At 43.5% G+C, this 27659-nt stretch overlaps 1 protein-coding gene across 2 annotated transcripts; it reads left to right on the forward strand.

The window, feature by feature from the left end:
• The first annotated feature begins 1911 nt into the window (after positions 1 to 1911).
• On the forward strand, positions 1912 to 27659 carry MSRB2 (methionine sulfoxide reductase B2). 2 transcript variants are annotated; one of them, XM_082854841.1, is made up of 5 exons: positions 1912 to 2041; positions 11410 to 11510; positions 16772 to 16848; positions 22495 to 22642; positions 27564 to 27659. In XM_082854841.1, the coding sequence occupies exons 1-5, from the start codon at positions 1924 to 1926 to the stop codon at positions 27591 to 27593; spliced, it is 474 nt and encodes a 157-aa protein (XP_082710967.1). In that variant the 5' UTR covers positions 1912 to 1923; the 3' UTR covers positions 27594 to 27659. The 2 variants fall into 2 exon arrangements, with proteins under 2 accessions (XP_082710967.1, XP_082710966.1); XM_082854840.1 differs by lacking the exon at positions 27564 to 27659 and adding an exon at positions 23527 to 24230.

Raw genomic sequence — 27659 nt, forward strand, 5'->3', positions numbered from 1 at the left:
GAGTGTTTCTCTTTATTGAATTCTTTCCCTGGGATTTGCTCCCGGGAGCAGATTTGCCACATGGAAGGATATAATGAATTCTGTGATGCTTGGTACATGTTGTCAGATTTCTTCCCAGAAAAATTATTCCACTATTTCTACAAGCAATGCATGAGTATACTTGAGTCTCCAAAGCACTGTTAACTTCGGTTTAAAAAAAAAAAAACCTATTATTAATTTAACATGTAGGAGGTAGTATACTGGACTCTTTTAATTTGCAATTCTTTAATTATTAGGGAAGCTAAATATTTTCCCAAGTGATTGTACACTATTTGTAGTTTCCCCTATGCAAACCATCTCCTCATATCCTTTAACCATCTGTCCAGTCAGACTTGAGTATTGTCCAAATAATATTAATTTTCCTTAAATTCATAATAGTAAATGTTTGTAGTTTATTACAGTGTTCCCCCTGTTGTTTTCCTATTTATTTATCCAATTTGGGACTGTGATGGTTAATTTTACAGGTCAACTTGACTGGGCCACCAGATACTCAGATAACTGGTTAAACGTTATTTGGATGTATCTGTGAGGGTGTTTCTGGAAGAGAGGAGCGTTGGTGGATTCTGTAAAGCTGGTGGTCCTCCCCAGAATGGAAGGGGAAACAACCACTTTGGAAAACATTTTGGTAGTTTTAAAAAGTTACACTTACCTTATGACCTAGCCATTCCATTTCCAGTTATTTACCCAAGAGAAAGAAATCACATGTCCATATAAATGAGGCAGGCTGGGACCTGGGACCCTTTGCTGTAGTGCTTGCACCTGGACAAACTTTCTCCTCCAGAAACAAAATACAAAGAAACTATAAGGGAGTAAAATTAACTGTGAGTTGGGGCAAATTATGAACAACACGTACAAAAAGACCAAAAATACAACTGCCACTTCTGAGGACCTGGAAGCAAAACCAGGGTCCTGCACAGGCATCCTGCGCACAGCACCACCAAAGGGGTGGCCAGACCACCCAAGCCACCCCTCCAGCACAGCCCCTGGACCCGCCACCTACCCTCACCCCATGTAAGGAAATAGCTTGCCCTGCCTCAGGAAGTGAGCAAGGGAACCTGTTACTTGTTTTCGCTCCCTCATGCTGCAGTATGAGTGCCAATAAAGCCTTGCCTGAATTTCTTGTCTGGCCTCTTATCAATTTCTATTGACTAAGGAGTCCAAGAACTCTGGTCGGTAACACACAGATTTGCACAGAAATATTCCCAGCAGGTTTACTTCTAATAAGGAAAAATTGGGAATGATAATGTCTATCAACAGGTGACTAGGTAAACACATTGTTGTATATCTATAAATGGAATAGTACTCAGCACCAACAAGGAATGAACAGTTGTTACATGCAAGAACAGGAAGGGCTGTCAAAATAGTTATTCTGAGTGAAAAAAGCCAGACAAAATAAAAAATGGTTCCACTTATGTGCAACTCAAGAAAAAGCAAACTAATCTATAGTTCCATTTAGAAACAATTCTAGAAAATGCAAACAAACTAAAACAGATCAGTGGGGTGGGGGGAGAGGGCGTGGGGAGTAGAGTGGGAATGGGTGCTGTGGGGTGGGACCAGGGGAAGAGCCTGCAAGGGGAGAGGCAGGTTTGGGGGAGCACAGCGCAGGGAGGTAAGCGGTACATGGGCCGAGGGGGCCAAAGAAGGCCAAGGGGAGACGGTAGGGGCAGGAGCAAGAAGCGGTTAGGAGAAGGAAAGCGGAAAGGGCAAGAGTGGGGTAAGGAGCATAGCGCGGTGCGATGCTTGGAGACCGGACAGGATGGGAGGTGGGAGGAGGCGGGGCGGAGCGGAGCATCGAAGACGTGGGCGGGTCCTGCGGGCATGGGCGGGCCCTGCGGACGTGGGCGGGTCCTGCGGCCTGGGCCCCGCAGGGTCGTGTACAGCGTCATGGCGCGCTTCCTCTGCGCGCTTAGGAGCCTTCCCTTTCGAGAAGTGCCCGGGTGGGCGGTCCGGGGCCGAGCAGACCGGGGCGGTCTCGGCGCGAGTACCGGACCTGAGGACGCAGGTAGGACGCGGGCCTTGCAGGCCCCGCCGCCACTTCCCAGCTTTCGGTTTCCCTTCACTTGCCAGGACTTGGGAGCCCGACAGCTGGTTCTGGACCTGGCGCTTACTTTTCTCGGAAAGCTCCTTCGGGACGCCCCTGCCCGCCCACCTCCTTCCTTCTGCGACAGCTGGTTGTATATTATTAGGGTCGGGGGGGGGGTCACTGAACCCTATGAGGATTTGTGTAAAGCTACAGATCTTCTCTCCAAACGTGCACACACTTTTTTTTTGCATAAAATGTTACGCTCTAGAGCCGGGCCTCAAGGTGTTGTGTCAGCAGCCCACCCCGCGCGCTCTCTGCTGCAGTGGCTCCTGCTCTGTTACACTGTCCACCTTCTCCAGTTATGTATGCTGCTTTTCGCGTCTGAGAAGCAGGCGGTTCAGACTTTGCATGCCTGTGGATCTGCTCCCTGACCTGCTCTATTTCTGTGTTTCCAGGACCCAGGGAAACGTGTGGACTAATACCATACCTACTTTAACCTGATAACCATCGTTAGTCAATGGCTGTGATACAAACTAGGGAAAAGTGTGTCTTGTTTTCTACAAAACGCCTTTGGCTGCTCTGTGGGACTGGGGCACGTTTACATTTCATCCTTTAGTACGGAATCACTTGTGGAGACATGCGTTAGCTGGCACTGTATTTCAGGCCTATTTCAGGGGAATCTAGTGCCTCGTGTACATTGGCTTTATGGGCAGATGCCTAGCCATCCAGTCTCTGAATCCATTTGTTATGTGTCCACTGAAGACATTTAAAGCTATATATCTGTGCTGAAAATGTACCCAGTCACTTGGAATGCTTTTTATCCCTTGAAGTTTTCAAAATTCTGTGTTAAATAAATAAAAGCCCTGGCAGTGTGCAGTGGGAGCTGATCCAACATGACTTGGGGCCATGGCCTTCAGAACCTCTTGGTGTCTCTAGTCAGCCAATCTGATTATTTGTTCTGTGCCTACTGTGTGCCAAGCATTGGTTTCCTGAGAACCACAGGTGATGGAAACATCACAGCTGTGGGCTGGAGCTCTTCTCATTCCCGTTTATAGGGTGGTGGTTTCAGCAGAAATTTGTCCCATGTTTGTACTGGTGCTGTCAAAAACAGCCTAATGAATTGCCCTGGAATCTGAGGTTCTTCAGCAACGTTAAAATTTGGCCAGGGCTTCCCTGGTGGCACAGTGGTTGAGAGTCCGCCTGCCGATGCAAGGGACATGGGTTCATGCCCTGGTCCGGGAAGATCCCACATGCCGCGGAGCAGCTGGGCCTGTGAGCCATGGCCGCTGAGCCTGCACGTCCGGAGCCTGTGCTCCGCAACGGGAGAGGCCACAACAGTGAGAGGCCCGCGTACCGCAAAAAAAAAAAAAAAAAAAAAAAAATTTGGCCAGACACCAATACAGGAACTGCTAACTTATCAGACACCCCCTCCTGGGAATTCCTTCTAAGGAAATAATTCTAAAGAAGAACAAAGTTATATGTGCACAGATGTCTTTAACAGAACTACTCTTAAGAACTAGAAACTGGCTCTAACCCAAACATCCATCAGTTAAGGAATGCTTAAGTAAACCATGAAAGTTCAATTCAACAACTAGTAGGCAACCACTGAGAATGATGGGCAGGTAATAGTTCTGTGGTTAAGGAGGTTTCAGAGTCGACAGTGTCAATCACTGACCCTGTGTCTTTGGGCACGTCTTGAACTTGGTACGCTGAAGCCTGTTTTTTTCTTCTGTAAGGATAGTGATAATGGTAGGGTTGTTTTACAGAATAAATGAAAAACCTAAAAATGTTTTATCACAATATTGGTGCTTAGTAGGCATACAGTAAGCATTAGTTATAATTACATAAAAAATGGAAAGGTTAAAAGTGCAGCTGCATTCAACCCTGTGTTGTGGACTTGGGGCCTTGTTTATATATTGGCCTAGTTATCCACGTTGTGGGGAGGACTAGTGAGACATAAACAAGTACAGAGGTTTGCTGATGGGGAAACATTTTATAGGCTATACATTTTATCACTTATAGCCAATTATCACACAAGCATTGTACATGTGCTTTTAGCAGTAAACTTAAAGCCAGCAGTGACACACCTCATAAGTCATTATACTCTGTGATAACTAGGCAATTTTTTCCATCCCAAGCACTGGGGTCAAAAATGTGGTTGAAAGCAAAACAGTAGCTTTCCACTAGAATTCTTCAAATTTCTTACCCAGTTCAGCAGTATGATCTGAAAGTTATCGTATGTTTTCCATATAATTTAACATACTAAATAATCCTAGTTACTTTAATATTTCTTCTGAGATGTCTAGGGGCCCTTTGGAATACTCGAAGTTAGCTTGAGAAAGAAACTTACCGTTATCAAAAGCACCTCAATATTCCTGAAAAATTTTGTTCTCTTAACAGGGAGAAAGAAAACCTAATTCCAGTTTTGTACCAGCTTACTATTAATAACAAAGTTCATTTACCTAATTAAATCCAATCTAATCTTTTTTTTTTTTTTTTTTTTTGGCTGCATTGGGTCTTTGTTGCTGTGCGTGGGCTTTCTCTAGTTTCAGCGAGCGGGGGCTACTCTTTGCTGCGGTGCGCGACCTTCTCATTGCAGTGGCTTCTTTTGTTGCAGAGCAGGGGCTCTAGGCGCACAGGCTTCAGTAGTTGTGGCACACAGGCTCCAGAGCGCACGCTCAGTAGTTGTGGTGCACAGGCTTAAGTGGCTCCGCGGCATGTGGGATCTTCCCGGACCAGGGCTTGAACCGTGTCCCCTGCATTGGCAGATGGATTCTTAACCACTGCGCTACCAGAGAAGCCTGCAATCTAATTTTTTTTTTTTTTTTGTGGTACGCGGGCCTCTCACTGTTGTGGCCTCTCCCGTTGCGGAGCACAGGCTCCGGACGTGCAGGCTCAGCAGCCATGGCTCACGGACCTAGCGGCTCCGCAGCATGTGGGATCTTCCCGGACCGGGGCATGAACCCGTGTCCCCTGCATCGGCAGGCGGACTCTCAACCACTGCGCCACCAGGGAAGCCCCCGCAATCTAATCTTAATCACTCTTTCAATGTACAAAATTCTTTTCTCAAAATTCCCTTTTTTCGCAAACCATTTATCACTTTTTGTATCCATATGATTTGTCCCTTTTCTTTGCCCATCCAAAAACAACCAACTGTAGGACAAATTATTATCCTCATTTTTCCTCAACAATCTCCATTCTTTATACTTTCTTTCGCCGACAACACATATCCTACTTGCTTTCCACACTGAAATGCTTCCCTTATCATTTTTAGTAGCTTTAATTACATATTACAATTTTTAACCCTTAAAAGCCTTAACAAAACCAAGAAACAAGTAATTGAACTGTTATACCAGCATTTACTGATTGGCAAACTTAAGAACATATTCCATAACCTCTAAAAACTTACATTTTTCTCATAGCATAATTTCTCTTTAATGTGGTACAAGATGTGTGTTTAATAAACCCAAACATCTTTTGAAGTTTTACTATTTAACCCAAGGCTGAAGTCTCAGGCAAAGTGGGCTGTGTTTGTATTTCAAGGACATGATAAGAGTTAACATCAAGCTTTCTCCTATGCATATTTTGGTTCTCTCAGGGTCAGAATTCTGAAAACAGTATTTTATCAAGCCAGCTTTCTCTAACTGCATATGCAAAAAGAATCGGTTTTGGAATTTCAAAAGAGTTTCATCTTATCCATTCTTTTCCAAAGTATAAAGAATACTGTTGTCATATATTGTTTAAAAAATTATCTTCCTTTTTCTTTAGTCGTAATCTCATAGCTAAAATTTTTCTAATGAATTGAACCTGACCTTACCATTTTACAAAAGACAGCAAAGATACCAATCACACAAATGAAATACACACTCACATACCAGAAGACACAACTGTCACAATCCTCCAAGAGTGACCCATGTGGCGTCCCAAACACTTCCCCAACACAGAGGGTCCTCGACAGTAGACACACGTCAGAACCAACTGGCAAAATGCCCAAATGACACACTCAGTGCTCACAAACAGCCCTCAATGTCAGACACGTCAGAACCAATTGGCAAAATACGCAGATAGCACTTCGTGCTCAAAAGAGGAGTTTGCCCGGCTGCACACCCGTGGACTTACTTGCTCATGGAGCTCGTCAGCATGTCCAGATGCATGTTTCCGTTCCACCAAGGAAAAGCGTACGCTGACAGCCAGTGCCGAGCAGGGGAGAAACAGGAAGGATCCCCCAAACACACGGTTTCGGCAGCTGCTAGGAGCGTCCCCCCAAACCCCCTTCCCGGGGCCAGCGAGCCTCGAGCAGCGGCTCCTCACAGCCATCCCGGCGCGTCATCATGGCGGCTCAGCTCGGGGAAAACCCCGGGAGCAGATATCGCGAGAGTGCAGCAGCCCCAGGTGGGGAGCCAGAAACTGTAACCGAAAATGGGGTCGGGCTCGCCGCTCTAAAGCCAATAAAGAGGCCAGGTTGGTGGGAAGGAAAGTTTGCTTTATTTCAGAGGCCGGCAGCCTGGCGGGGGAGGGGGCAGAGGCCTGTCCAAAGGCCGACTGCCCCCACCGACAATCAGTGGGCAAGAGCTTTTATACATGCTGGGAGCGGGCTACACGCAGAAACAGCGCAGTCAGCTCTGACAGTCATCTTGACGTTGGTCATCGTTGGTCTGATCAGCGTCATCTTGATTGTTTTAAGTGCAGTTAATCTTCAGTTCCAGGGTCAATTTGTTCCATTTCTTTAAGGCCAGCTCTCAGAATTGTGACTGCTTATGTCGTGGCTATAGCCTGGTCATCATGTAACCTCTTCCACCTTGCGGGGTTTCAGTATCTGTAAGACAACTCACAGGGTATGGCTCAGAATATTACCTATAGCCCTTGAGGAGGAACTAAAAGTCCTTGACTTTGCTTAATGACTAACCTATTATTATTTGGTCTTGTTGGACTGTTTTCCTTTGTTTCTGCATTTTCTCACTTCTCTGATTAAACTTATTCTTTGGCTAAAGTTTTTCCACAGACAAAAGGCAGCCTGAGGACATGGGGGGCAAGCACCATAGGGTCCTGCTCCATTTCACTAGGACACTGCATTCTTGTGGTTTCCCTCCCACCTCTCTGCTTGTCCCCATTTCTTCAACGTGTATATTGCGGAGAGCCTCAGAGTCCAGCCCTCAGGCCTCTCTCTCTGTTCTGTCTACACTCACTGAGTTGGGGATCTTCCAGTCCAAGATAAAGAACATCTAAAGGCTGAGGAGTCACAAAGTTATATTTTCATCCTAGACCTCTCTTGGAACTCTAAATCCATATAACCAACTGCCTAGTTGACATCTCCACTTGAATATCTGATTGGCATTTTTAAAGTTAACAAATTCAAAACCAAGTTCCCAAACCTACTCCTCCTGTAGTCTTCCCCCATCTTTCAGAGCCCAGAAGCTGTGGAGTATGACCCTTGGCCCTTTGCTTTCTCTTACCTCCACATCTGACCCATCAGCAGATCCCCCGGCTCTACCATCAGACTGTGTCCAGCGTCTCGCTACTTAGCCACTCTCCTGCTGCCACCCTGATCCAGGTTTCCACCTCTCAGCCAGATTAAAGTAGCCTCTGTAATGGTTCCCCTGCTTCAGACTTCACCCTGCTTCAAATATTTTTTTAGTATATCTACCACTGATCCTTTTAAAATATGATAGATCATGTCATGCCTCAGCTAACCTTCCAATGACTTCCAGACTCACTCAGAACATAAGCCAGTGTCCTTACAATAGCCTTCAGGGCCCTAAATGATCTGGCCCCCATCATCTGTCTGCTGCCACTTCTACTAACCTTCCCTGCTGACTCCACCTCCGTTGCTCTGGCCTCCTTGCTGTTCATCAGATGCGCCAGCCACACCCAGCCTGGTGCTTCTCTTGCCTGCAGTGCGCTTCTTCTAGGTATTCATGTTGTGTGTTTGTTCATTTCCTTCAACTCTTTGCTGAAATGTCGCCTTCTTAATAAGGCCTTCCCTCATTATTTTAAATTGTGTGTGTGCATACACACACATAAATACGTACACAAACATCCTCACACTCTCTAATATCCTTTGTGATTTTTGAAAAAATCATCTAAAGTTTTACATTCTTAGTTACTTTACCTCAACTCCATAAGGGCGGTGACTCTTGTCTGTTTTCTTTACGTCTGTATCCCCAGCATCTAGAATAGTGTCTGGCATATAGTAGGTACTCTATAAATGTGACCAAATGAATGAAGAAATGAATATCAAATGCCAAGGCACTGATAAATAGGGGTACACTGAACAAAGACACAGTTTTTTCAGACTTTCAGCTTCTAGTTGAATGAGACATCCAGACAAATTAACCTGCGATTGTCGTGTCTATCATGGAAGCACTGAGGGCCGTGAGAACCCAGAGGAGGAGCTTGCAACCCATACTTAGGGGGTCAGGGAATATTTCTTGGAGAAGATAACACGTAAACTGAGACCAGAGATCGGTTTCTGTCCTGGCACGTAAGGATCTTAGAAGTCTCCACTCCATCTTAACAACAAGTAAAAAGCTAAACAAACTATGATGTCTTCTGGGGGAACTCAGAGGACCACAGTTGAGAGGGCCTGGAGCATAGTAGAAGGGAGAAGTTGGAAGTGGTAAGCAGGGCCAATCATGAAGAGCCTTGGAAGTCACATCAACGAGTTTGGAATTTATCTTGAGGGTATTATGTCACATTGAACAGTTTGGGGCAGTGAGGAAAAAGAAGTGGTTGGAATAGGGGAGGGCATACAAATTAGAAAAAAATCTGTAATATTCTGTGCTGGAGGTAATGGTAGCCTGATCCAAGGCAGTTGCAGAGGGGTGAGAATGAGCAGATCCTAGAGTTATTTAGGAAGTAGAACCAACGGGCTTGGCGCAAGGGCAAGGGAAGAGTCATGGATGGTGGCCTGGCTCTCTGGTTTGAAACATGGAGTTGATGAGCTGGAGCACATGAGAGGAGGACCAGAGTTGGGTTGGGGTGGAGGAGATACATGAAATTCTTTTGTTTGGGATGGGCTTAGTGGAGATATCCAGGTGTGGATTGTGTATGGATCCAGTACTCAGCAGAGAGATCTAGGATGGAGGGAAAAAACAGGTTGGGAGTCTCATCATGTAGATGGTACTTTAAGGATAAAATCTCCCAGGGTGGGGGAGGGGGTGTGGAGGAATGATAGAAGAAAGCCTAAGACAGACAGACTCCTCTAAAGAACACCAGTATTCAAGGATGGCTAGAGGAAGGGGAGCTGAGAAAGGTTGCTGAGAGGGAGGAACTGGAGAGACGGGAGGATTTGGTGTCATGCAAGCTGAGGGAGTAGACTATACCAGGAAGAGAGAATGTGTAGTGTCACTTCTATGGCGAAGTAGATGGGATGAGGATGAAGTGTTCCTGGGTGTCCCTAAGAAGTTCTGGTGAGCTCTCCGAGAGCAGACTCAGTGCAGCGCGTCCCACCCAGAGGCACATGATGTCAGCTGGCCCCACTGTCAGTGATCCTAACCTTGCTTACTTGGTTGAGGTGGTGATTTCTAGACTTTTCCATTGTAAAGGTACATTTTCTTACTTGTAAAATTGATAATTTGAGGGATCATATTTTGAAAATGTGTAACTATTCCATTCTTCAGCAGTCTTTTCACCCAAGGGTTTTAGAATTCCCTGATGATTCTTGCTTGAATCCGTCTATTATTTTAGTGATTGAAAAATGGTGATTTTAAAAATCTCATCATTCCTTCTCCCTTTGTTACTTGGCATTCTGCATAATAACTCTGAAAGTCACTAAGCAGTAATAATGATCACATGAATACATTTTGCTTTGCTCCCCAGGAGCTGAGTTCCTGAAAAATTTGTGTGTAACTGAGCAATATTTCCATAGGAGTATTTCAGAGGTATATTTCCATTGGAAAAAAGAAATCCCCATGGCCTTATAAAAAGTATTTAAGAAAGGACACCTTCTAATATATTTAACAGATAAAAACCCTTAAATAAAATGTAGATAACCATAACAGTCAATAATATATAATACTGAAAATACCATATTGTGCAGTGTTATGAACTCGTGATGAAGATACAAGTCTTCTCTTGCTGAAAGATTATTTACGACTTTCTTTTTTGTAACCAAAAATGAAATTCAGCTACGATTTTCTGACACGTTTGTTATGTGGGTGGTGACATCACAGGTAGTTAACATTTCATCTTCAGTGCTGTGGTCAAGTTACTAACCCTTTGGGCCTTATTTTCTCCTTTGTAAGTTGAGGTGTAAGCAGATGGTAAGGTCCTCTCATATTCTTAACGTTGGATGATTAAAACGTTTGGATGATTAAAACGTTTATTTATTATAATATACATTAGGCTTCCTACTTCTCTTTGGCTAAAGTTATTATGTTTACACTCACTGGAAAAAAAAAGTTGTAAAAAAGAAGCTGAAGGGAGCAGAAGAAAGGAAGACAAAAGTGGAAAAAAACCATGAAGCATGATAATAGATTATGGTAGGTCTCAGTTTCCCGTTCAGGAGTATGTGCTATAGGAGTCTCTTATTTTTTCCACACAAAAGAATTTTTAATAAGACCTCCCTTGACAAACAAAATCAGAGATATCTTTATAAACCAGCAAGGAGGAGGGGTTTAATAACCCACTGGCTCCACGATCTTTTCTCTCCAATCACTCAGCTACTCCCAGCTGTATCCTGACAGGAAACACTCCTTTGAACGTAGTAATAGAAGAAAGATGAATTTCTACCCTTAGTAACCCAAGGAGAATTTATTCTACCTTATTTCGTATTTCAGGTGCCTCTTATCTTCTGTGCCCCAGCAGGACTGGAAAACTGGCTCTCTACTTATTACTCATTTCTTATTAAACTAATGAGTCAGTTACAGTATTTTGTACCTGAGCTTTCTGGTCTCTGTGAAGAACGAAGGGGTGGAAGGGATGAGGGGAAGGGATGGCGTGTTTTGCTGGGAGATGGTGCACTTTAGTAGAGAGGCTAGGGAAGAAAAGGTCATTGTGCCTTACTGGTTTTTTTCCAAGCAAAATATATTTTAATACTATAGAAAATATAAAAGTCCTTAACTTGATCACAGACATCATTTGAAAGTCAGTAGCACCCATCTTATAATTTGCAATTTGTCGACCATTGCTATTAAAGTAAATAAATTCTTACACAGTAGTTATTTTGAGATCCCGAACAATGCAATGAAATACGAAAAACAATTAAAAATATACATATTTGTAGTAAAGGTATGACTCTAATTCTTTGGGTAAATAACTAAATTTTCTTAGACAAATCCAAGGAAGTCAACCTCAGCATTCTGGGCCTTGCTGTTTTAGTTTTTTTTAATCCCTATTTAACGACACAGGGTCCCTTACAAAGCGGAAGCCAGTTCTCTCCAAGAGTGAGTGGCAGAAGAAGCTGACTCCAGAGCAGCTCCATGTCACGAGAGAAAAAGGGACAGAACCGGTAAGCTACACCGACTGACAGTTTCTGAGTAGATGTGTTGGGGGCAGGGCAGGACAGGTTGGAATCTCTCTCGCTACGAAACCTAACTCATCATCTGCTCTGCGAATCTGGTGCCTTTCATTGCTCTCCTTCTTCGGCCATGACTATCTGTCCAGTTGTGCAAACCAGAATCCTTCCTCTGGACACACTGCCCTCCGTCGTCGCCTCGCCCACCCATTCTGCCTCCTAAAGAACCTTCCCATACTCGGCTTCCCTCCGCTGCCCTCACCTGCAGGCTGGTCCAGGCTCCCCCCAGCCCTGGCTTGCGTGCATTTGCCTCCAGCTGCCCTCCTCACAGCTGCCATTCTCTTTTGGAAACAGATCTGACCACATCACCCCCTGCTCGAAATTCTTCAGTGGCTTCCCACTGCTTTCAAAGTAAAGAGAAAAGTTGAAAAGTGGCTAATGAGGCCCTAAAGGCTCTGGCCCCTGCCTCCACCCGCTGTCCTCGGATCTGGCCACATTTCCCCCTGGTCGCTGCACTCCGGCCACACTATCCCCTTTCAGCTCTCAGACCCTGGGCTTCCCCTCCATTCGGGCCTTTACACCCTGTGTCCTCCCCCACCACCAACACCCCGACCCATTCACACGTACCTTTCAGCTCTCAGCCCCACTCTCACTCCCACAGGGAAGCCCTTCCCCAGCCAGTACTTTCTTTTAAGTTTGCTTTTAGCAGTACTTCCTCTGCTTAGCACTTGCCATCCTTGGTATATACCCCAGCACATAGCATGGTGCCTGCAGATAACGGGCGCTCAAAAAATAAACCGTGGTGACTGTCACATGACTGCGGGCCATGAGAAGGACACATTATTGAAGCTGCCTTCGGTAATCTCAGCTTTCTTTCATTTCCTGAGAGAACAGCCCTCAGTGGTTCCTCATTATAGTATGTACCATGTTTACTGTGCTGCATTTCCCAACAAGTAGTCTGTCTTAGTCCCAAATATGACCACTGGAATATAGTTATTGAACCAGGTTATTAGATATTTTCATTGGTGAAGCAGACCCCACGGAGTGGACCACAGTGCAGCGGTTTCCAAAGCTGTAGAATATTTGTATCTTTGAATTTAGCAGTCCCTGCAAAATTCAGGTAAGCTGTCCATGTGCTATGACCGTGTAACCGTGGTCTCACCCTCAACTTCGCCACCGATGCTAAAGCCGTTAGACCGGCCAGCAGATCCCAATAGATTCTGGTGAAATACTGGTATTTTTGAAAACTTCCTGTGGGCGGGATTTTAATAAAGGCTTCGCTGGGAAAGAGACTACATTAGCCATAGTGCAGATAGCACAGGGGAGCCACACGTGATTCCCTGTGCAGTTGTGTGCATTCCCATAGCATTGTAAGCCGGCCCTATTCTGAGGGACAGAGCCACGCAGGGTGTGGAGCTGGAGACGGCAGCCTGGAGATGAGCTGCCAGATGTTTAGGAGAATAAACATGTGGGATTTTCAAACAAATGGTATAATATACTCTGTGCATTTGGCCGTTTGACAAAATGAACATCATCTATTATTTTAAGTAATGTTATAAATCCCTTTCAGTTGATCCATTTCCACAGTTAACTTTTTAGAACGTTGCAGAACTATTAGCCTTAGTTAGCTCCATGAGGGTAAGGAAAGAGAAGTAAAACACCTCAGCTTTCTATTTGGTGACTCAAAATTAAAATTCAGTTGCGCATGCTTTTTATTGGACAGCAGTAATTTGCTAGCACTCTGCTAGGTACGACGAAGGGGTTTACAGCCTGGTCAAGCGATAACTAAAAGTCAAATATCAATAGAAGGTAGGTTTTATGCAGGTCATTCTTTGCCTTCCAGATCCGCTATCCACATGCCTCACTCTGCTCTGAGTTCTGGGAAGACTAGCCAGCTCCCTTGCCCTCTGACTCCTGATTGGGTTGGCCCCTGGGAGATGCCAGCAAGGTCAGAGGGCACAGTGGAGAAACAGGCATCCAGGGTCCCCCTAGGACTGTGTTCCTCCCATGCAGGTTGCAGCTTCTGCAGGCAGCCCTCCCCTCCAGCTGCAGCCTCACGGGTCCTGCCTGCTCTGTGTCCCACAGGCCAGTAGCGTGTTCTCAGTCGCTGGCTCGGGGGTGCTTCACCTTCCCTGTTGGTCTCCATCGGCCCTGTCCCCACCTTTGTAAATAGTGCTGTGTGATATTATCTGCAAATCATTCCTTTTGAGTGTGTCATCTGTTTCCAACAGGTATGTATTCATAGTATGGAAAAGATAAAAGAAGAGAGAACTCGCATTGGTGCAGACAGACTGTGTTAGCACGGGCTGCTGTAGCAGGATGCCACAGACTGGGCTGCTTAAACAACAAACATTCATTTCTCAGGGTTCTGGAGGCTGAGAAATCCCAGATCAAGGTGCCAGCCAATTCAGTTCCTGATAAGGACTCTCTTCCTAGTTTGCAGATGGCCACCTTCTTGCCGTGTCCTCACGTGGTGGAGAAAGAGGTCATCTCTCTCGTGTCTCTTCTTATAAGGGCACTAATCCCATTCTTGAGGGCTCCACCCTCATGTCCTCATCACCTCCCAAAGGCCCCACCCCCTAACACCCTCACATTGCGGGTCAGGGCTTAAACTTGAATTTGGTGGGGGCAGTACACAAATACTCAGTCCTTAGGACAGACTTTGAAAACCCAGGGGAAGGTGTATCTTGAAAGTCATTACGTCTCTGACTCTGACAGTCACGCATTTCAGTTCTCCCTTCTAAATAATTCTTGAATCTATTCTAGTCTTTTTATTTCCACTGCTCCTGCCACAGTTAAATCTAGGCTTGAACTGGTGGCCGTTTGACTGTCCTTTGCCTCCAGTGTCTTCCTGCCCCAACTCCAATCCATTCTTCATGTGCATGTCAAGTACTCCTTCTGTTGATAAAAACCAGCTCTGATCGTGTGCACACCCACTTTAAAAGTTTCCAACGGCTTTCCATTTTCAGTGGGATGGCACGAAAACTCTTTAGCGTGGTCTGACAAAGCCACTATGATCTGGCCCTCCCCACCTTTGCAGCAACCTCTTCTCCCTTCTCCACCTTGCCCTGTTCTGTCACGTGGGCCCAGCCCAGGCTGCTTGTCTGTCTGAAATACTCTTCCATTTCTTCATCTGATTAACTCTTACTCATCCTTCAGAACTCAGTTTAGTGTCTTGGCATTTCCTGTAATAAACACCAATCAGCCATGCAATGAAAAATAATGATGATAGAAGATTAAAGAAAAAGAAAACCCTGATCTCAGACATCTCAGGCGTTACCTGGTCCAGAAAGCCTTGGTGAAAACTCCCCTAGTAGTAAAGGGCCTAGTGCTATCCTCACTCCCTACTAACCTCTCCATCAGAGCTCCTGTCATGTGGTGTAACAGCTGCCAGCTCACGTGTCTCTTCCCAATTTGGTAGCAGATTCCAAGTGCAGGAACTGTGGGTTGGTTTGGTTTCATTTTGTTTTTCCATCTCTGCAGCCTTAGTACCCAGTCCAGCACTGGATACACACTAGGTTTTCAAATAAATACTGGAATGAACAAGCGAGAAGCCCTAAATAAGTGATAGGACTTGTATAAAACTGGGGAGGAAGGGTAAGAGGGCAGACAGAAGAAATCAGGTAAGGAGGCGGAGGAGAGATGTCATTTCATAAAATACATCAGCTAGGGATTCTTTTATGTTTGATTTTTTTTTAACTTACTGTGCTATCAGTTCCCTGTCACTTCCCCTGCCCAACTGTCCCTGCAATGACAGAATTATATTTTGAATATTATCAGGCTGTCCAGATCGCATGAGTAGGCTTCTCTAGATCACCTTCAGGTCTGGGTAGCCCTTTGGCATGTGTGTCTCATCAGCCCAGGTGGGGGGGATGCAAAACTTCCTTTTCATTCCAGATGCCCATTCATGCCAGCGTTGGGTACAGGCCTTCGAGGGGATGGGCCAGAAAAAGACCAGCTCACCACTGTTCAGATGTCTGCAGCCAAGTTCAGGGTTTTTAAAGAGGGAAAACATCCAAGTGTGCAGAGATGGTGGGCTCAGTAAGTTAATTTGAAATTGTCCATTATGCAGCTCCCTGAAAATGTGCTGTTAATCCTACCACGAGGAGTGTGAATGTTTGACCTGTGGACTTGTCGAGGTAGGACGTCTCGAGAGGACCAAGGGGACTGCTTGTTTCCTGAGTCAGCTCTGGGACTCAGTGACCCACCCTGTGCCTCAGCTTCTCTCCATAAAATGGGACAGTGCCTGCCACTAGCCACTGCTTGTAGATTTTCACACTAGGCTTGTTCAAGAGTTTCTTTTTTTTTTTTTTTTTGCGGTACGTGGGCCTCTCACTGTTGTGGCCTCTCCCATTATGGAGCACAGGCTCCGAACGCACGGGCTCAGCGGCCATGGCTCATGGGCCCAGCTGCTCCGCGGCATGTGGGAATCTTCCCGGACCGGGGCACGAACCCCTGTCGCCTGCATCAGCAGGCAGACTCAACCACTGCGCCACCAGGGGAGCCCAAGAGTTTCTTTTTTTTAACATTCCTTTGACAGGAGATGACGAAAGGAACTGGGCAAAAATAGTCTTTTTTTTTTTTTTTCAAACAATGAGATCAGTTTACAAAATAACATTAAAAAAAATTAGTCTTGGCTCATTCATTGCCTCAAGTCTCCTTGTGTTCCTCTCGGAACCTGCAAACTCCTAAGCCACAATTAACGTGGTAATTTCATCTAAGTAGTAACTTAGGCCCTGCGAGAATCTAGCTCATTATTTAGCATTTATTAAGTATGCAGTGTCCTAAACACCACGTGAAGCATATTAAAGGCACAAGCTAATCTCACTGAGCTTTGCTTTTTATATACCTATATCCTGTCTTTAATTGGAGATTTCAAAGTGTTTTAGACAGTGGACTAGATTCCTGTTGTATTAACTCTTTTGAAATGGTGACCAAGATCTTACACAATCCAGAGGTGCGGTTCTCTTGCTTTTTCACAGGCTTTGATGTTCTTGGGTGAAACGTGCTATATAAATACAAAGCATTATTAATGTCATAATTTGAATATTTAGCACAATAAAGCCCGGTCGTAAACAAGCCTGTAGGCTTCTTCACTGGGCGCGTTGTAATTTTCTCTCCAGTGATATTTGCACTTTGTCAAATTAGTACAAAAATTCCTTTATTGGGAGACTTAATCTTGGATTTGGATCTGCTGTATTGTGTCCTGCTGGCGTATGAGAAACCTGAAGGTGATGTATCTCATTTACTTTCAGCCTTTCAGTGGGATCTACCTGAATAACAAGGAATCAGGAATGTATCACTGTGTGTGCTGTGACAGCCCGCTTTTCAGGTGAGATAAAGATCAAAAGGTACGGAAGGAGAGTAAGCCTCTAAATTCATACAGCTCTGTCTTCTGGGGCCATGATGTTTTTAATTGCCCTTCTCATTTGGCCTGGTTGCTATAAGGAGGGCTGTTCATTTAAGATTCTTGCCTATCTTGATTATTTCTAGTGTTTAGAGCATTAACTTCTTAGCCTATATTCTTTCTTTCTGTATCCCCAAGAAACAGCTAAAAACAAAACAAACTTGGTGGGCACCTTACGATAAAGCTATTAGAGTTTTTTTCCTGGGAAAGTATTTAAATAAATCTAAACCATAATGGTATTTGCTTGGCCATGTGATTAAAACTGTATCTCTCCCAGGGAGAAATGGGTTTATAATTTAATTTAGGAAATGTAGAATTTTATGAGGATAGATTCCCCACAGTGCTTGACGGTAGTGAATACCATGCTCTCTTCTATGTAGCTAAAAGTAAATTTAATTGTCCCTTGATTTCAAAGCCTCTTTTAAGTCGATCAGGATCTGAACTCTCTCAACAAAGGCTTTTTTGTTTAGACATGCAGGAAACAGTCTAAAAAAAGTAGATTCGATGAAGAAGAAAGGAAAACATCTTTGAAGTCCTGTTTTTCAGAACTTCAAAGATGTTTTCCTTTCTTTTGCATCAACCCTAAATTGGTTTAGACTAAAATATAAATCAAGCCAGCTCTGTGAATCTTCCATTAGGCAGTGCTTCATTATGTGCTTTGGGCTTTGAGCAGACCTGGGCTTTCCTAGGCTGCTAAGGTGGGCTGAATTTGGAAAGCCAGACCCCGCCTGCAAGGATGAGGAACAATTAGGATTGATTTTCCTTCACGCTTACGGAAGGGCAGACCTTTGTCCGGATTCATTCACTATGTTGGTGGCTGGTGAGGAGATAGCAGAGATGGCAGTCAGGGGAATTCCCTGGCAGTCCAGTGGTTAGGACTCCTTGCTCTCACTGCCAAGGGCCCGGGTTCAATCCCTGGTCGGGGAGCTAAGATCCCACAAGCCTTGCGGCACAGCAAAAAAATAAATAAATAAATAATAAAATAAATCTTTAAAGAAAAAGAAAGATGGCAGTCAGGCTGAGATGGCCTGGGGGAAGCTAGGAACAGTAAAATGGATGCATATTTCTGAACCATTAGTTATTCTTTGACCTTTGGTTCTATTAAAAGGGAGAAGTGGGACCTTGAGATGGCCACTCTGCTTTTAGCCAAAGAACCGCGTTGTAAAAGTATAAAGCACGGCCTTGTGACTATGTAGTAAACAGCCAGATGTTCTGTTTCCATCTTTTGACTGTGAAGGCAAAAGATGTGAGGTCATCTTTCAAGAGCATGTTCCTTCCTACATCTGAGTCTTTGTTTTCAACTTCATTGGCATTCCAGTTTCTGTACCTGTAAAGATGACACTCTCTTCCTACCCAATGCCCAGCCAGGTTCTGTCAGTAAATCACAGAATGTTGGGGGCAGGTAGGGACCGGAGAGACCAGAGCAAAAAACTCTGTCTAGTAGAACTTTCTGTGATGATGGAAATGTTCTGTATCTGTTCCGTCCACTTCGGTGGCCACCAATCACACATGGCTGTTGAGCACTTGAAATGTGGCTGATGCGGCCGAAAAACTGAATTTTTATTTCATTTTAAATAATTTTAAATAATTTAATCTTGAAAGGCCACATGTGACCAGTAGCCACTGTATTAGCACAGTGTTCGTCCAAATTAAGGAAGCTGAGTGACCATCCCCAAAGCAGCCAAGACTAATGAGAATACCAGCCAGTTCCCCAAAAGCCCTTTCATCAAGTGGCCAGTTTAATGACCTACCAACCTGTTTGTTTCTTTTCAATCATTTAGTTTTAGTTGCAGTTTCCATTTTCATTTCTTTTTCTTTTTTTTTTTTGCGGTACGCGGGCCTCTCACTGTTGCGGCCTCTCCCGTTGCGGAGCACAGGCTCCAGACGCGCAGGCTCAGCGGCCATGGCTCACGGGCCCAGCCGCTCCGCGGCATGTGGGATCTTCCCAGACCGGGGCACGAACCCGCGTCCCCTGCATCGGCAGGCGGACTCTCAACCACTGCGCCACCAGGGAGGCCCTCCATTTTCATTTCTTAAGGACTTTTGAGTTTGTTCCATTTTTTTCCTCCCACTGCTGCTGCTGCTGCAGCTGAGACTGAGAAAAATAAGAATATATTCATAAGAATCTTTTATGTTCCAGAACGTACTCTTCTTAAAGATGCATTTATTTATAGGAGAGACAGTGTAGTACAGTGGTTAAGTCTGTAGATGTACATCCTGGCTTCACTGCTGTGTGACCTCAGGCAAGTTTCTTAACCTCTCTGTGCCTCAGTTTCCCCACCTGTAACATGAGCATACTAGTAGTACTGAATTCATAAAGTTGTTGGGAGGATTAACTGAGTTATGAGTTAATACATGTGAAAGCACCAGAGCAATGCCTCACACATGCCAAGCACTGGATACATGTTAGCAATGAGACATTCTTAGAGACAGATCCTTCTTAGGGCCATATACATGAATGTGTCTTTGATAATGAGGAACTCTTGAGAATTTTTTCTAATTAATGAGAATCTATAAATGGAGACTATATTCCTGACAGTGCTTCCCATTCAGGAGGGTGGATAGCTGTAGGGATTCTTGTTTGACCTCTCATTTTCCCTCTCTCTCCGTCCCCAGTCTCCAGCCTCAGTAATAGACAGCAGGAGCAGAAAAGAAAGAAACATTCCTTCAAATGCTTGTACAGAGTCAAAACCAGGTGAAAAGTCAACCAAAACTAAACAGTTAAGGAATCAAGTGGATGAGGGATCACTGTCTCCTGGCTGCTGGGCTCCTTGCTGCCTGCACACTTCCCTTCAGGCCAAACCAGTATGGTGCACATTCTGGGGGAGACAACTCAGAGACATTTAATCCAGGGTTTCCAAGTCAAGAGTGCTCTAGGGATTTTATCATTCCCCTGGGGACTCCAGGCTGTTGCTTCCTTAACCTTGGAATTTTGTGACTTTGCCCCTCCCCTGCTTCCTCTCTTCCCCTCCCTTCTCCTCCCCCTGCCCCCCCCACACTGATTCTGAAAGTGTTTATTAAAATCAACTGTGAGGTCACATGTTTCATGGTCATAAATCTTAGAATAGAAGGAAACTGAGAGCCTGATGTTAGTTCCCTTTTTACAGAATATCCTGACATCCTAGGTGTTAATAGGAACTTAGTAACATTGTTAACCTTTTGTGATCTCCCATTCCTTCAAAGGAATGGAAATTCTCCTACCCTGAGGGTTGTCAGTTATCACCAAGTGCCTCTGCTGCTGTTTGGGGGGCTGTGGAATTTCCAGAAACTAAGATAAAAACAAAGCAAATAAACATATAACAAAACTAAACAAAAGAAGCACCTCTAAGAGTACATGACTAAAGATGGTCCAGAATGGTTTTAGCTTCTCAAGGGAGGGCCTTACAATCTGCTAATCATTTAAATATGTATGTTGGAATTCCTAATTCACCTTAATATTTAAGTTTTCACTCTTAGTTGATACCTGATGGGCCTCTCATATTACCTGGTAACATCTCCCGATTCTGTTAATTGCATCAATAAAACTTTTATTGTTTCCCATCAATGTTTTAAATGACTTTTTATTAGTCTTAGATTCATTCATTAAAAAAATTATTATATTCATAATTCTCCATCAAAATTCCTTTAATGATCACTAGTTTATATATAATGTTCAGTGTGGAAAAGCTATGATTAAAAGATACTTAAAGTGTTTTTCCCTGGACCAGAGTAGCTCGGATGAATATTTTTGAACCCTTGGAAAACAAAAAGGGTTGCAGAGAACCCAATCTGAATGTGCAGACACTTCTCATTGGACCCACAGCTGCTCAAATTTCATGGATACCTGTTACTACTACTAATAATGATATTTAAAAAATAATAGCTACTGACTTAAGTACCACGTGTCTGACACTATGCTGAAAACAGTAAAGTAGAAAGCATCTCAGTTAATCCTCTCAGTAACCCCATGAAATAACAATGCCATTATGATTCTGAAGATCAGGACACAGGGGCTTTACAAGATTAAATAACTTGCCAAGGTTGCATAGATATAACAGACAGAGCCTGGCTTCACACCCGAGTCTCTCGGAAGTCAACCTCAGAGCTATACCTCAGTTCCTGGGATCTCTTCAGGGCTCTTCGAGGTGCTCCCTTTTGCAACTGCGTATCCGCGAGACCACATCCTCTTCCTACACTTCAGTCGAAACAGCACTGCAGCAGACTGAATGCACGAGCACATATAGTCAATTGTTATTTTTTTTAAGCTAGACATTAAAGAGATTTACAAAGTTATAAAACAGTGCAACTCTTCCCACTAAATGTTTGTTTCAGTTTCGAAAATAGAATTATTGTTGTAAAAATAGGTTATGTTAGCATGTAATGAATTTATTATTTTTAAAAATAATTTAATGCATATATCTTTTTTAATTCTCACTTATAATTTCTAATTTGTTAAGTATCGATAGACAAAACTCATGTAAACAAAAGTTCTCAGAGATCCTCAGTAATTTTGTAGTACAGAGGGGTCCCAAGACCAGAACGTTTAAGTCTCTGTCTTGCACTGGACTCTTTCTGCTGGGGTTCGTGCTCTAAACTGAGCTTCCTGCTGTGCTCCTAGTCTAGGGATTTGATTATTTGCCACTTTTCCCCCCTCTTTACTCAGTTTTTGGTGTTTTGGGGTTTTTTTTGAAGAACTTACAATTCATTTCTTGTCTCTCCTCCTCAGATAGAGAGAGCCATTTCCCTGCCCTTTAAAATGTTTTCCTAGTGTGATTTAAGGAGTCGTCTTTCAAAGCACTTAGAGTGAGTCTCTGATGAGTAGATTTGCCTGTTGCCCTCCTCCTCTTGCCGCCTCCTCTGCCACCACCATCAACCCGCCCCCAGCATCATTCATCCCTGTGGCGCTTCCCCGGGAAGGTCACTGCACTGCGGTGATGACTCTGGGTGCCCAGGCTTATCTATCACCACTTGCCCCACAGCACAGCTCCTTAAACCCCCAGAGCATCTCTATAACGTAGATATGATTATCCGCATGTTACAGATGAGAAAACTGAGGCTTGGAGAGAATAAGCAGCCTGTCCAATCTCACACAGCTAAGAAGTGACACAGGCAGCTCCCGAACCCCTGAAGGCAGTCAGGCTTTGAATTTCAATAACCCGAAGTTCCGGTGGCTGAAGACGGCTGTTTCATCAGTTCTCACGCTTCTCTGATACACTAAACTCACAATGCCCTCCTTCGACCACTATTATTTCATTCCGATTTCCCCCTTTCCTACGTTTAGAACACAGGGATTTGATCCGTTTCCTAACGTGCAGCAGTTCACAAAGCTCCTCATGTTTTTAGTCCTTGAGAAGGGATGCCTTCGACATCAAAGGAACAAGAAATCTTTGACCTGATGAGACGGCGTCTTTAATAGTGGAGATGCAGTGGGCAGATTCCTGTGGAACCAGTGGTTCACAGAACTGGCCTTGGGGTCTGGCAGAGGAGAAGGGAATCGAATCGTGCTTGGAAGAAAAATGATTCGGGGCATAACATGCTCTTTGTATGGTAATAGCAGCCTTCACAGCTGTAATGTCATGATGTCTAACACAGCTCTGAGAAAAAGTACTGCTCGGGCACTGGATGGCCTTCGTTTTCTGAGGCTCACGGGACGTCTGGCTCTGATGAGAGTAACACAGGGATCCTGCGACGTGTGGACACCTCGTTGGGACCAGCTCGCACAGAGGTCATCTGCAAGCAGGTGGGTGTCTTTGTTTTCTCTGATTGGCTTTCCCCAATGCCGCCCCAAATGCCACAGAGAGCTCGCTTGTCCTTGCATATCTGGTATTATGGCCGGGAGCACTTTTGTCACGGAAGCACCTTGGGTTTCTCCCGTGCTGCTGGTCCCTATCTCCCATCACTCTGGGCACTGCAGACCCGAGAAGGAGCCTTTCCTGGTTCAAGCGTTGCAGAGATGGGAGCAGAGCAAGGATCTGAAAGAGAGAGCTGGCCCTTTACATTCTGTTGCACAGAGACAATCAGCAGGAAGGCCAAGCATAGCTGGCGTCCCTATGCCCCCTCTCACTCTGCAGCGTGTCAGCAACTGGCGGAGCAGCGCTGCAGGTGACACCAGCGCGTTATTTCTCCTGTGAGCTTGGTAGGGGACAGTGGCTTAAATCCAGACAGCATATTCACTTTGATATCCTTGGGTGCTCAAATGTTCTGGTTTTGTAAGCAGATAAATGTAGCTTAGTCTTGTCTTCAGTAAAAAACAATAATAATACACTGGCTACAAGATTACCGAGTACTCACCCAGGAACTGTTAGTGCTTTAAATGTTTCGTATCAATGAATCAGCACAACATCTCTATTACGTAGGTATAATTATCATCCCCATTTTATAGATGAGTAAATCAAGGCCAAAGTTAAATCACTTGCTCACATTCTCTCTGATAAAGGAGAGAGATATTCACCACTACTGTGCTCTGCATCCTTTCATTTCTTAATCAAATTCTGGTATAATCGACTTTTTCCCCACACCAGTGTCAAAAACTCGAGTGGGGCGGCCATGTGGGATTCATGTGTCTGGTTTTACATAAAGAGCCTTGTCCCAGTTGAGGAATGACAGAGGCTTCTCTCCTTGCAGTGTGAAGCTCACCTTGGCCATGTGTTTCCTGATGGACCTGGGCCTACTGGTCAGAGGTTTTGCATCAACAGTGTGGCACTCAAGTTCAAACCAAGCAAACACTGACTACCTCCAAGAGTCCCCTTCCCTCACCACTCCCTCATTTCCAAACTCAATTTTCATAATTTATGTGAGTAGCTAGTTTTATTACCTACTAAACCAGGCTAAGTTTGCTGCTATCACCAAGCAAGTCACACCTTCTCTAACTTACTACCTGGAGTCAGCCAACCCTGGCTCTGGCTTTGATTGGAATTTCACAAAATGACAGAGGGGCAACCATTTCCATTAAATCGACTTCGGTGGGCTTTGCTTGGACCAGAGGGCATGACTCTTTGGGGACATTTGGAGGCTGATGGACAAACCAAAGAATTCCTACAAAACCACCGTGAACGTTCCATTGCAGTTAAGTTCTTCATGGACATATATAGGTGAGAGATCAAGTGAAAAGAGGAAAGAAAATATGGGGTTAGACTAATTCACAGTCCCAGCATGGAAAGAAGCAACGAGGAGGAGGGTTGTGGATGAGCTGTGCTTTGGGGGATCCACGGGATGCACGATATTTTTTTCAAAACTTTAGACTGTCTTGAACTTTCCAGTTCCAGCTTCTCTACGGGCAACTTAAGTTTCGATGGGAGTTTGCTAGATTTCAGTGATGACGAATACAAGTGGCTACAAAGTTAAACTTTAATTTAGTTCAAATAAAATATTTACTAAAATCTGTTTGCTTTTTGTCTAAGTCTGTGAATTTGCTCTTTTATAAAAATGACTAAACCAAATGCCAAAAAATAATTAGGTCATGTGGTAGTAGGTGTTTGGTTACACCAATGCTGATAGCAACTCAAGTGTTTTTTTTACACATTGAGAGTCTTGAATAATTTGGTACTGAAAGTGTTTAAATCATTTTCTTTGAGACTTTATGGACAGAAAGGAGACTTAAGTATTCTATTTTTATTACTGAGTTATGCATTATGAACTCTTCTTCTAGTGCTTACCCTGGAAATCACAACATCCATCCTTAACTTATTACAGTCATACTAAAATTATTAATTTTTTCTACTTTTCCAAGAATGTTAACCTTAGAACACTTTAACTTCATTAACATTCTCCCATATTTTGTGTTACTATTGTCATGTATTTAATTTAATTTTATACACATATAAACCCCACAAATCATTGTTAGTGTATATGTTGATATTCATTTATCTTTACCTACATATTTGCTGTTTCTTTTGCTCTTCATTTCTTCCTGAAATCCCATGTTTCCTTGTGGGATATTTTTTTCTTCTGCTTGAAGAACTCTTTTGCTTTTAGTGCATGATTTTTCATGGTGAATCTTCTCAGTTTCTATTGGTAAGAAAATGTATTTATTCGCCTTTCATTTTTTTTAAGCTTGATTGAGGTACAATTGATATATTTAAAATTTGCACATATTTAATGTATACCTTTGCGTCTCCTTTTATTTTTGAAGAATCCTTTTCCCTGGATGTAGAATTCTAATTTGGAGAAATTTTATTTGGACATTTTACAGTTTCATTCAATTGTCTTATGGCTTCTATAGTTTCTCCTGAGAAATCAGCTGTCAGTGCAATTGTTGCTCCTCTGAAGGTAATGTGTTCCCCTCCCCCACAACTGTTTTTATGATTTTCTCCTTTTATTTGATTTTCAGCAGTTTGTAATGTGCCCTGGTGTGGTTGTCTTTGTATTTATTGTGCTCGGGGTTCACAGAGCTCTTTGAATCTTAGGTTGATACTTTCATCAGTTTTGTTATTATCTCTTTCTTTTTCTCCCTAGACTCTTTCCTTTTGAATTACACAAGTTTTAGACCATTAATTGCATCCCACATATCTCTAAGGCTCTTTTCTGTATCTTCCCATTCTTGTAAATATCTGTATTTCTATGTGGATATTTTCTGTCAACCTCTTCTCTAATTTACTAGCCTTATCCTTTTGCTTGTCTAGTCTGCTGTTAAACACATCTTATGCATTCTTAATTTTAAGTGTTGTACTTTTGTAGTCCTAAAATAGCCATTTGATTCTTTTTTATGGATTCCAGTTCTCTGTTAAAGTTCTCCGTCTTCAACAGGCAAAAAGAAAATTCTATGAGGCCTTTCCTCCTGAAACAGTTTGAACTTTTAATCTCTGCTCACAAAACTGATGAAAAACAGTGCTCTGCATTTCAGAGGCTTTCCACTTAGGGTTTTAGCACCCTGACCTACACAGATCCCATATTCATCTAATGTGCTGAGATGAAAACTAGCCATTTACTTAGGGTCCCCAAGTCTCTGTTATAAATGCTCTGCTCATTTCTGTGTCCCCTAGTAGATGCCCTTTGTGGGTACAAAGCCTTAATTCTCAGGCTCTTGGCAGAGTTTAGAATTGGCAAATGATCCCAGGATAAAAGGAGCTCTGTGGGGTTCTTCCCTCTCTGGAGTTGTGGCAGACAGAATAATGGCTCCCCAGAGATGTCCATATCCTAATCCCCAGACCTGTAAATACATTACTTTCATGGTAAAAGGGTCTTTGCAGATGTGAATGAATTAAAGACCTTGATACAGGGAGATAGATTATCCTGGATTCTCTGGATGGGTCCATTCTAATCACAAGAGTCTTTAGAAGTAAACCTTTCCTGGCTGGGGTCAGGGAGAGATGTGATGATGGAAGAAGGGTCGGAGAGATGCACATTGCTGGCTTTGAAGATGGAAGTAGGTAGGACCATAAGCCCAAGAATGTGAATAGCTTCTAGGAGCTGGAAAAGGCAAGAAAATGGATTCTCCCCTAGAGCCTCAGAAAGGAACACAGCCCTGCCGACATCTTCTTTATCCCAGCGAGACTCTTTTCAGACTTCCATGTGACCGCAAGGTAATAAATGTGTTGTCTTAAGCCACCCAGTTTGTGGTTGGTTGTTCACAGCAGCAATAGAAAACTAGTACAGGAATCTTAGCCCCTTTATTTCTTGTTACCTCAGAACCTTTCTGTTGTCTACAGAGATAATAATTTGTAATTACTTAATAATTTATAAATTAATAAATGTAACACATATTTATAAATTAATAAATAATTTCTGTATTTTGCCTAGCTCTCGTTGTCCCGGATGGGAGTGCTGGTATGCTGCTAGCTATCCATGGCTCCTGGATAATAGCTCACGGTTTTAGTATCCGAAGGCTTTTAACTTTGCCCTCACAAATGTCCCTGTGAGGAAGACAAAGACAGTATGTTTTTTTTGCTATTTTGTATTTGGAGTGGAAGCTCAGGAAGGTTGAGTGAATTATTCCAAATCAGATAATGCTTAAGAAGCCAAGTCAAGCCTACAACACAGGTCTCTAGACAACACAGCCAGTCCTCCTTTCATTATTATAATGTCTGTGACCCACAATCAGAATCAAGAACTCCTATATTTTAAATTATTTACATACAGTTACTTTAAGTGAAAAATTTGCTGAATGTTAATAATTTCAAACAATCATGTAACCTCTACCACAATCAAGATACAGAACAATTCCCTTACCCTAAAATGAATTAATCCCTCCCCCACCCTGACCCCAGCCAACTACTGGTATTTCTGTCACTAGAGCATTGCCTTGTCTAGTCTCCTGTATAAATGGAAATATATAGCATGCAGCCGTTTGTATTTGAAGCGTTTCACTTGGCCTAACAGTTTTAAGATTCATCCATGTTATATTGTGATTTGTTCCTTTTTGTTGCTGAGCAGTATACCATAGTCTATCCATGGGTAAACAATTTATCTATTCACCAACTAACAGACATTTGGGTTGCTTCCACTTTTGGCTGTTACAAATAGTGCTGCTATGAACATTTACATACACACTGTTGTGTAGACTTATGTTTTGATTTCTCTGGGAGTGAAATATATATTTAACTTCATAAGGTACTGTGTATGTTTTCCAAAGTGGCTGTTCTATTTTGTATTCCCAACAGCAACAAATGAACATCCAGTTGCTCCACATCCTTGTCAACACTTCCTCTTTTTTTCCCCTACAGATGGCCAGTTGCCCCAGCACCATTTGTTGAAGACTTTCTTGAACGTCCTTGACATTTTTACAAAAATTAATTTACCGTATAAGTGTGGGTCTATTT

Source organism: Leucopleurus acutus (assembly GCF_964270905.1).
Source record: "Leucopleurus acutus genome assembly, chromosome: 1".
Taxonomy (NCBI): domain Eukaryota; kingdom Metazoa; phylum Chordata; class Mammalia; order Artiodactyla; family Delphinidae; genus Leucopleurus; species Leucopleurus acutus.